General features: G+C 35.3%; 1 protein-coding gene across 1 annotated transcript; it reads left to right on the top strand.

Annotated features, from left to right (window-relative positions):
- The first annotated feature begins 3,646 nt into the window (after positions 1-3,646).
- On the top strand, positions 3,647-3,958 carry LOC121987091 (protein STIG1-like). Its single transcript, XM_042540994.1, has one exon. The coding sequence runs from the start codon at positions 3,647-3,649 to the stop codon at positions 3,956-3,958; it is 312 nt and encodes a 103-aa protein (XP_042396928.1).
- The last annotated feature ends 7,271 nt before the right edge of the window (positions 3,959-11,229 follow it).

The following is an 11,229-nucleotide window of genomic DNA, read 5'->3' as shown; positions in this document are numbered from 1 at the left end:
GGCCAGTTTACAACCACTACAATCAGAAATATCAGAACTTTTTAAAGGTCCTAATGCTCTTGTAGAGGCTAAAAACTGCAAACGAGGCGCTGAAACATGACCTAAGCGAGAGTGTCACAAATAAAAATCAGAAGATGAACGACTCAGATGAAAAGATGATAAATCCACACTCGAAGCTACAACTTCGGGTAATTTGAGTTGATCTAAAACATAGAGTCCTCCTTGCTTTTGGCCTGCCCCAATCAACTTCTGAGATTGCGGGTCCTGAACATAACAATTGGATGAAGAAAAAGAGACTAGGTATCCAGACTCACATAATTGACTAACAGAAATAAGATTTAAAATAAGACTCGGAATATAATAAACATTAGTAAGAGATAAAGAAGATGTAACAATTGATCAACACTTACTAATGACATAGGAGTACCATCAGCAGTTACAATAGATATAGATGAACTAGGAGAAAAAGAAACAAAAGATGACAAATTGGATGACATATGATGGGAGGCACGAGAGTCCAAAATCCACAAGGATGAAGATATACCTGAAATACCAAATGACGACAAACCTATATGAGAGGAAGCTGACATGGCAGAGGGTTGTGAACCAAGGAACTGTTGAAACTGCTCAAACATATATGAATCATATTTCCATGAAACATCTGCATGACCAGGCATGATAACAAAACGAATAATTCTCAAAATAATCAAACTGTAAGGATACACATTTATATGATCCGCAAAAACTGATGTCAGGATGACCCGTGATCACACAAAGAATCTGAGGCAGAAAACGATGTCAAATGTAGAAATCAATAGCACAGAGCGTCGGCGTCGAATTTGATAGCACAGGACGTCGGAGTCAAAATTTGTAGAAAATAGTATCGGCGCCGAAATCGGCAGAAAATAATGTCGGCGCCGAAATCGGTAGGGCAGGACGTTGGCGCCGAAATCAACAGCAACAGGATATAAAATAGATGTCGACGCCGAAATCAATAACAGCAGTAGGAGATGACAGCAATAACAAGAAGCAATAACAGGGGACAGTAGAAAAAAATTAGGTCAGAGAAGGAGAAACTGACTCTGATACCATGTAGAAATTAAGAGAATGAAAAACTAACCATATTATTAAATCTAAAATTGATTAAGAAAAATAATGAGTACAAGACCTTTATATAGTTAATTATAAGAAAAAAAAAATCTAAACAGAAAAGATAAAAGATTAAATCTAAATCCTAAATTAAAAAGGTAAAAGATTAAATTGCCTTCAACAATAAATAAATAATTCTAATAGGTTATATAATATAAATTATATAATCTAATAAGTGGGAGAGAGAGGACAACAACTGATAATAGTTGGAGAGGAAGAAGGAGAGAGCCACCAAGGTTAGTGTTGTGATGCTGGAAAAAAAAAAACAGTAAGATTATATCTATTAGAGAAGAAAGGAGTAGGTACTGTTGTGATGCTGGAAAAAAAAAACAGTAAGATTATATCTATTAGAGAAGAAAGGAGTAGGTTGCTGAGGGAAAAAGAGAAGGAGAAGGGAAAAGGGAAAAGGGAAAAGGAAAAAAGAGAGAAAGGTTGGCATCATAGGTGGTGGAAGTTGCTCGCGGCGTACGTGGGAGAGGAAAAAATGAAAACAAATTAAAATTTTCTTAAAAAATACTTTAAATCATTGTAATCAAATTTGAATTAAATTTGGTTTGATTTTAATTTAACTATCAAATCAAAATAATTTCCATTTAAAACAACGAAATTGAAAATAAAGAGAAAAAAATAGGCAATAGGTGCTCACGTACGGAAATGATCCATAAATTAATTGTGAGGCTAAAGATAAATATTAATAAATATCATAAATTAAATTTTTATTGGTGGATCTGGAGTCTATTATAATCCGAGGATCTATAAATTAAAATTTTCAATGAATATGACTTTTTAAAACTCTATTAAAAATATAATTTGAATATCATTAAATTACTATGGAGTTTATTAAAATCTAATTGAATACATTTATTAGATTTTTAAAATCCACAAAAAGTAATTAAGAATCTAAGATTGAATACACTCCCAATAGTTGTATCAACAGTATATTAGGATTAGATTAAGAGATGAAATTATTTACAAAGTTATGGCTGACATGAAAATAACTAAATGTAATTATACAAAAATAGAACGGTAAATTAGAGAAAAATTCTTAATGCTAATCATAACTTTGCATGTAATCCTCATGCCTAAAAAACTTTGTTTCCACTCACTGCATGCAAAGTATTACTTGTTTCAACTCCCTCATGCAAATATTGATATCTAAATTGCCCCTCAGATTTTTTAGGTACAAAAAGTTCAAAATTGAGTACAAAAAGTCTGAAAACGAGTATTATTCTTCTTAAAGTCAATACTTTATATTAAAAATCGGGTATATTTTCTATCAAAATTATCCCTCTTATTTTTTAGGTATAAAAAGTCTAAAAATAAGTATAATTCCTGTTAAATTCAGCACTTTACACTATAATCCAGTACTCTATACTAGGATCGAGTATATTTTCTATTGAAATTAACCCATATTTTTTAGGTACAAAAAGTCAAAAATTGAGTACAAAAAGTCCGAAAATGAGTATAATTCTTCTTAAAGTCAGTACTTTATATTAAAAATCGAGTATATTTTCTATTAAATTCAGCACATTAAACTAAAATCGAGTATATTTTGAGGTGAAAAAAAATTCGTACTCAATTTAATAGAAAATATACTAGATTTTAATTTAATATACTGAATTTAAGAGGATTTATACTGATTTTTGGACTTTTTGTACCTAAAAATATCATGGGTAATTAGGTAAATATGTTTGACTGGGAAGTGAAAAGAAAGTTTTTCATGGATGGGGACTGCATGTAAAGTTATGTTTACCAATGGAGAGTACATGTAAATTTACCCAAAATAGAATTTACAAAATCAATCGTACTAAAAATAATCCAATAAATATATAAAAATTATTATTATAGAAATATGATAACTAAACAACTAAATTTAATTAATAAAAAATAATTACACACTCAATCCTAGTCGATAAAGAGTGTAAATCAAAAAGATGTTTCCAATACCTCCCATGCCAAATGGGACAAACCAGTGAATTTTTTTCTCTTGCTTGAAATTCCATGGATAAGCCAAATAATACTTGACTTATCCTCATTTCTTCGGCCAATCTCGAGAGAGGAGTACGCCCGGTAACAAAAGTTTGTTCCATAACATAAACGGTATGTTATAAACGGTCTTAACATAGTTGATTTTTAAAAATAGCGTACATTAAAAATTGAGAGAAAAAAAAGGAATACAGTAGAATCTAAATATTACCACATTTAATTATACATGGTTGGAACCAATTAATTCATTCCTCCCGAAACAAAATACATATATTTAAATTACATTTGAAGGAATTATAAATGGAAATAACATATATCATATATATTACAAGCAATAAATACAAATTAGAATTAACAGTTAGATTCTAATTTAATAGAATGCCAGAATAATTGAATGGAATAATCACTCACTTTCATATTTTGTCCTCTCCTTCCCTATTCAAACCGCTCTATAAATTCAAACCCTCCCGTGGGCTTTGAGAATCAACAAGATAGCGAGTTAAACTGAATCATGAAGGTCATCGTTCTCCTCCTCGCGTTAGTAGCATTCGCACTGGCTTCGGCAGAGGCCAAGCAAGGTCTTCGGGGGATAAGCCACCTGGCGGTCGAGGGAGACATGTGCCAAGGTGCTGATCTGCAGAGCGACGTACACAACTGCGGCGGCTGCGGGCAGCGCTGCGCGTTCAACAAGTCTTGCTGTGGCGGCGCATGCGTCGACCTACTGACCGATAATGAGCATTGCGGCAAGTGTGGGTCTATGTGCCCCATGAAGGGCACCGAAAGGGCAGTCTGCAGCTTTGCGATGTGCAACTACGCTAGTTGAACATGATTAGACATGTCTTATCTAGCCTTGTAGGGTGGGGTTGCAATTGAAGTGGTGGTAGATCTAGGGTTTAATCTCTTCGAACACTACTCGTATTTCATATTTCCTGTTTGAATAAAAGGACTATAGCACTCATTTTATTCGATTTAAGATGTCCATGGTGCATTACATACGAACATTTAATTTTAAAGATCGTATGTTAGAATTTGGCACAAGATTATATTGTACACGATGCAGGTAGATTTGTGCTTATCGGGGATAGTCAACATTCTCAGTTATATTATCCATTAAAGAAAAAATTTTCAATAATACATCATAATTGAATCTTAAAGCCACAACAACATAGTAGATGATACGGAGAGTACGAATACTTGTACGGGCTAACAATTCCCCTCAGCTTCTACAATGGATGAAAAAATTTTACAAGGTAAAATTAGCATGCCATTGAAAAACATGATAAATTGTTATTTTTCCACATCCCAGAAAGCATGATCAATTTGCGATTATAAGATGATGAATCACTTCCACCTTAATTATCCTTCAACTACAAACCATCTAAACATATACAACCTCTCTAAATGGTCATTTGTTGGGTTTTGTCTCATTCATAGACCACAACAACAATAACAACAACAACAACAATCTCTTAACATCTTCCAGTACTGCAGCTCCTGATCTGATCCTATGAGGGTTCTGGCCTTCTGGGTAACAATTTTCATCAATCAGTATTAACAATATCATCCATTGTCTTTCAAAAGCAGCAAGATCAAAACTTTTCTTGATCACTCTATTTGCCAAAAAAAGCTTTAATTCAAAGCACCTGAAATGATTAGCTTAACAAAAGTTTTCAGATCATGTTATCAAGGATAGTGAAACATCTGGGTGTTGAAGATGGCACTATGGAAAATCTCAAAGAATTCGGAAAATGAAGGGGGGAATATGATAAAACAAATACGAACCCAAATGGAGGAGGATACAGAGGGATATAAAACTATAAGAACAGATCTCTTGGACCATTTTTTTGTGGTCCAGGGAATGTGCCACTCGTATTTGCGGCTGGATCGTGATTGCGATCTGGCCGCAAATAGTTGCGATCCCTTCCTGGGTTCACCGTCTCCACCAGATTGTAGTTTTTGTTCGGAGCGGGCGACCGGAGGCCGCTCGGAGGCCTCTGGTGGTGGATAAGTGGTCAGGTTACTGGGCGCCGAGCGAGGGTGTCCTCTGGACTATATATATATATATTACTCGATTACTCGATTATATATATATTAAAAAAAATAAAATCACTAATTAGTTTTATGATGTTTAATCTGTTTTTATTGAATATGATTAAATTAAGTGTAGGCTATATAAATGTTTAATCTAATTTTTTTTAATTATATATATTCATATGATTTTAATTTATTTTTATTGAATGATGATAATTAGATAGGAAAAAAATTATTAATATAAAAAATATCTAAATGGATAAGAAGACAGAATATAAATCCAATTCGAATCCAACTCATTATCATCTCCACTAAGATTTGCTCATAAGTACGGCTGCCATTAATATCCTAAACCATGCACAAGATAGAAAAATAGTATCAATTTTGTAGTGAATGAGGTATAGGAATAGGAGGTCAAAGAGAGGCGAATGGGAGGCAACAACATGATCAGCTTTCCTCAATATAAATACATACATTTTGTTCCTTTCGGACTATTTATTTCTTACCAAAAAATTAATAAAAATCACTACTTTTGTGATGATCCAATCCAGCACTCGGTTAACGGGGTTGTCAATTCATGTGCATTTTTCCCACGCCACGATTAGCATTTGTAGACTCTTCTTTTTCCAATCTCTCAATGGTTTCCTAAGGGTGTAGCTTGAATACAAATTTATCTGGGGTTGATTATCGAGCTTCGCTCAAACTCGAATCTATAAATAATATGAAAAATATCTCAAAAATTTAAAATAATATTTAATAATGATAATAACATGAAATTATAAGAAACTACTAAAATTCAACCTGACAGATTAAATTATAATCTTACTATGCAAATAGATTTTCATTTCCTAAACAAGACATGCTATTAACAATCAGTACTTTCTTTCTAACTCATCTGACTATCAACTTTGGATTATATTGTTATTAAGATAGCGGATCTATTTATTTTTATTATACTTTACAATGCTCCTTCCACCAATAAAATAACGAATTTGTGATGTCGTTATTGGAGAAAGAAAATAAGAAAAATCTTGTTATTAGTCTGGTTAGAAGAAGAGAAAAAAACTACATAGTAATTATAAAAATCAATCTTGTTATTGGTCTTAACATAGTTGATTTTTTAAAATAGCGTACATTAAAAATTGAGAGAAAAAGGGAATACCGTAGAATCTAAATATTACCACATTTAATTATACATGGTTGGAACCAATTAATTCATTCCTCCCCAAACAAAATAAATATATTTAAATATAATTACATTTGAAGGAATTATAAATGGAAATAACAGATATCATATATATTAGAAGCAATAAATACAAATTAGAATTAACAGTTATGATTCTATTTTAATAGTATGCCAGAATAATTGAATGGTATAATCACGCACTTTCATATTTTGTCCTTTCCTAACCGATTCAAACCGCTCTATAAATTCAAACCCTCCCCTTGGCTTTGAGAATCAACAAGTTAGCCAGTTAAATTGAATCATGAAGGTCATCGTTCTCCTCCTCGCATTAGTAGCATTCGCACTGGCTTCGGCAGAGGCCAAGCAAGGTCTTCGGGGGATAAGCCACCTGGCGGTCGAGGGAGGCCTGTGCCAAGGTGCTGACCTGCAGAGCGACATACAGAACTGCGGCGGCTGCGGGCAGCGCTGCGCGTTCAACAAGTCTTGTTGTGGCGGCGCATGCGTCGACCTACTGACCGATAATGAGCATTGCGGCAAGTGTGGGTCTATGTGCCCCATGAAGGGCACCGAAAGGGCAGTCTGCAGCTTTGCGATGTGCGACTACGCTAGTTGAACATGGTTAGACACGTCTTATCTAGCCTTGTAGGGTGGGGTTGCAATTGAAGTGGTGGTAGATCTAGGGTTTAATCTCTTCGAACGCTACTCGTATTTCATATTTCCTGTTTGAATAAAAGGATTATAGCGCTCATTTTATTCGATTTAAGATGTCCAAGTTGCATTACATACGAACATTTAATTTTAAAGATCGTATATTAGAATTTGGCACAAGATTATATTGTACACGATGCATGTAGATTTGTGCTTCTCGGGATAGTCAACATTCTCAGATATGTTATCTATTAAAGAGAAAAATTCTCAATAATGTATCGTAATTGAATCTTAAAGCCACAACAATATAGTAGACTATACCGAGAGCGAATACTTGTACGGGCTAACAATGCCCCTCAGCTTCTACAATGGATTAAATTATTCTACAAGGTAAAATTAGCATGCCATTGAAAAACATGATAAATTGTTATTTTTCCACATCCCAGAAAGCATTCAATTTGCAATTATAAGATGATGAATCACTTCCACCTTATCCTTCAACTACAAACCATCTAAACATATACAACCTCTCTAAATGGTCATTTGTTGGGTTTTGTCTCATTCATAGACCACGACAACAATAACAACAACAAGCTCTTAACATCTTCCAGTACTGCAGCTCCTGATCTGATCCTACGAGGGTTCTGGCCTTCTGGGTAACAATTTTCATCAATCAGTAAGCCTCAATCATCCATTGTCTTTCAAAAGCAGCAAGACAAAACTTTTCTTGATCACTCTAGTTGCCAATAAAAGCTTTAATTTAAAGCACCTGAAATGATTAGCTTAACAAAAGTTTTCAGATCATATTATCAAGGATAGTGAAACATCTGGGTGTTGAAGATGGCACTATGGATCACATAGATGAAACATTCCTTCTTGGATGGAAAATCCCTTCAAACAATTCAGAAAATGAAGGGGGAATATGACAAATACGAACCCAAATGGAGGGGGATACGGAGGGATATAAAATTATCAAGTCCATTTTGTTTGCATGTGAATTAATTAAGAGGGCGGCAGAAAATTACTAAATGGAGTTTAGTAATTTCTGGCACCTAATGTCAATAATAAATTAAGATATGTGATTAGAATATCAAATGTAGGTGAGTATGGCGGAATTATCTCCATACTCAATTACATGAATACTTTATTATATATATATATATATATATATATATATATATATTTATTGATCCGGTGGTAAGAATCGGGGGCCCACATAGGGAGAGGTCAACGATACGGGGGAGTCAAGGTCCCGGCTGAGAGGAGGGAAGCCACCTGGCCGACCGGTCGGAGTAAATCCCGGGCCTGCGTGTAGATAGCTCGACCTCGGGTCAAGCTTCCGACACTCACAAGCTCCCTTATAGCAGAACCGTCGTGCCAAGCGGCCTATTCGCTCGACAAAACCATAGGTCAACCAGATCGCACGACCGTCCGAGTATTTGATCGAGCGGCCTTCTCGCCCGGACCGATGCGCGTGCGCACCCGAGCGCCCTGGAGGCCAAGCGGGCATCCCGTCCGGCCTAGTAAGAGACAAAAGACTTAGAAGAGGACAAAAAGGGCAGCTAGTGATATCATTCTCGAGACACCTGCCGCCGACAATCAGCATGGTCGGCGGCCGGACTGTACCGAGGATCGTACGGTGGAAGTTTCCGCTGTCATGGCAGAGATATGCTCTGATAGTTGCGGTATGGCGTCAGACACGCTTTTCTGACACAACCATCCTGAGGTATGCTTTGAGGAGCGTGCACGCCTCGGGAAGTATGCACGCGCCACTCCGGGGTCCTATATAAAGACCTCCAGACTTCAATGGAGGTATGTTTTTGGTCTCATCTACTGTAGCCATAGTCTCACTATTTTACCTCTGCTTCATCTTGCCGTTACCTGACTTGAGCGTCGGAGGGTCGTCGCCGGGAACCCCTTCCCGGCCCGGTTTTGTTGCAGGTTCACCGGAGGTCCACGTCATTGCAAAGATCACCCGGAGGCAGCAGAGAGCGTCACGTCCCCAGCTTTCATCGACTCAGCGCACGGACAGGATCATATATATATATATATATAGAGAGAGAGAGAGAGAGAGAGAGAGGGAGGATTGTTATGCTGTGGACTATTTCCTATGGATTGTTACGGACTTGCCATGCCATTTTCTTTTTAATTTTTTAAATGTAACTTTTTCTTTTTTTTGCTCTTCGTTCTCGCCGAAACAACTCACTGTGCTCACCGTGCCTCCTCGCGCGCCCGCCACCCGCCCTGCCACCGGCCATCTGCCCACCGCTGGCGGCCTCCGGCCGCCTGGACCCACCCACACTATAGCCCAGGGGGTGAACCCGTCGGGGATCGCGGCATAGATTCCGGCCACATCTCGATTCCAGCCGCGATACAGCGGCGATCAAGCTCGATTCCACCCGCGATCCAACGCGATCGCGACCATGTTGGGCAAGTGACCGAATTCTTGCGCTTTCGCAGCCGGAGGCAGGCAATTCCGGCCACAACTCCATTCCAGTGTCGATCAAGCTTGATTCCAGGCGATTCCGGTCGTGTTGGGCAGGCGACTGGATTCCGACGCGGTCGCATCCGGATTTCGGCGCGGCCGCGTCTAGATTCCGGACGCGACTGTGCCTGCCTCCGTCGCGATCGTGTCCGGATTCCGACGCTTCGTTTCAGCGAGAACAACGAAGAAGAGGCACGCGCGGTGAGTGGGCTTCGTTTCAGCAAGAACGAGGACGAAGAAAAAAAATCAAAGAAAGAGAAATTGTTTTATAAAAAAATAAAATAATACGACATGACACATTGACACTTGGTCCGTAATAATCCGTAGGGTAGAGTCCGTAGTATAACAATTATATATATATATATACACACACGAATATGATATCCTATGCGACACGTACAGTATGTGACTGTGCGCATCGCGCAGGATATATTCATGAATTAGAGATTTATATAAGAAATATTGATTTTTTAAAGTTTAAAAATCTAAAACAATAATAGATATCGTCTGTTATTTTTTATTATTAATTTTTTAAATATTTCAATTTAAAAAATAATTAAAATATTTTTTTAAGATTTTATTTCTAGGATTGATGTTTCCGGATTATAATTTATAAGCTATTTTTTTTTTAAGATTTTACCCTTAGGGTGCGTTTGGTTCGAGATTATTCTTGATAACCTTGGTTATCCATCCAAGGTTATCAACAAAAACCTTGTTTGGTTTAGGTATTCGATGATTCCCAAGTAATGTTTCATGCCCGACACGTCAGCAAAAGGGTCATGCAGCCCGGAATCGGAAAACCTCAGAAAACTAAGGTTTTTGTTGATTCCGGGGTTAACGAATTTTTTTTACCAAAAATACCCTCCGATAAGAAAACACATGAAAAAAAGAGAAAAAATGGAAAAAATCTAAAAAAAATAAAAAAATGTTTTAAAAAATTTATTTTTTTTTAAAAAATAAAAAAAATAAAAAATAAAAATTTTAAAAATAAAAATTTTAAAAATGTTAAAAAATTTAAAATTTTAAAAAATTAAAAAAAATTAAAAATTTTAAAAAATTATAAAAATTTAAAAATTTTAAAAAATTTAAAAAAATTATAAAAATAAAAATAAAATTAAAATTTAAAAAATGTAAAAAAATAAAAAAATATACAGGAAAAAGAAAAGTAAAAAATATTAAAAAATAAATAATAATAATAATAATAATAATAATAATAATAATAAATGATAATAATAATATGTATAGTTGGTTTTGTAACTGAGGGTAATACGGTAAAATATTAAACTAGGGTATTCATTAAAACCTTCAAACAAACAAGTTTTTGTTGCATTACTTAAGTTGAACCAAACAATATTTGGTTATGTTTTATTCCCTATAACCTTGGTTATGTGATTACCTAGTAATCACATAACCAAGGTTATACATGATAACTTGAACCAAACGCACCCTTAGGGTTTAGATTTCCCAATTGAGTTATAGTATTTAGTAAAAAAGGAAATTAAAAATGAAATAAATTTAAATATTTATAGAGTATTGTAATATGTTTAGGGGATATATTTATGTATTAGAAATTTATAATTAAAAAAAATAAGTCTGATAATATGCATAGTCGTACATTGTGCGGCGCGTAGTATATATATATATATATATTTTGAATGATCATAATTGAATGGCAAGGAAAAAATTTATTAATATAGAGAATATATTGGAATGGGTGTAGATATTTGATCCTAAATGAATAATG

This window comes from Zingiber officinale, chromosome 5B (assembly GCF_018446385.1).
Source record: "Zingiber officinale cultivar Zhangliang chromosome 5B, Zo_v1.1, whole genome shotgun sequence".
Classification (NCBI taxonomy): domain Eukaryota; kingdom Viridiplantae; phylum Streptophyta; class Magnoliopsida; order Zingiberales; family Zingiberaceae; genus Zingiber; species Zingiber officinale.
The sequence above is the reverse complement of the archived record's forward strand: the minus strand, read 5'-3'. Positions and strand labels throughout refer to the sequence as shown.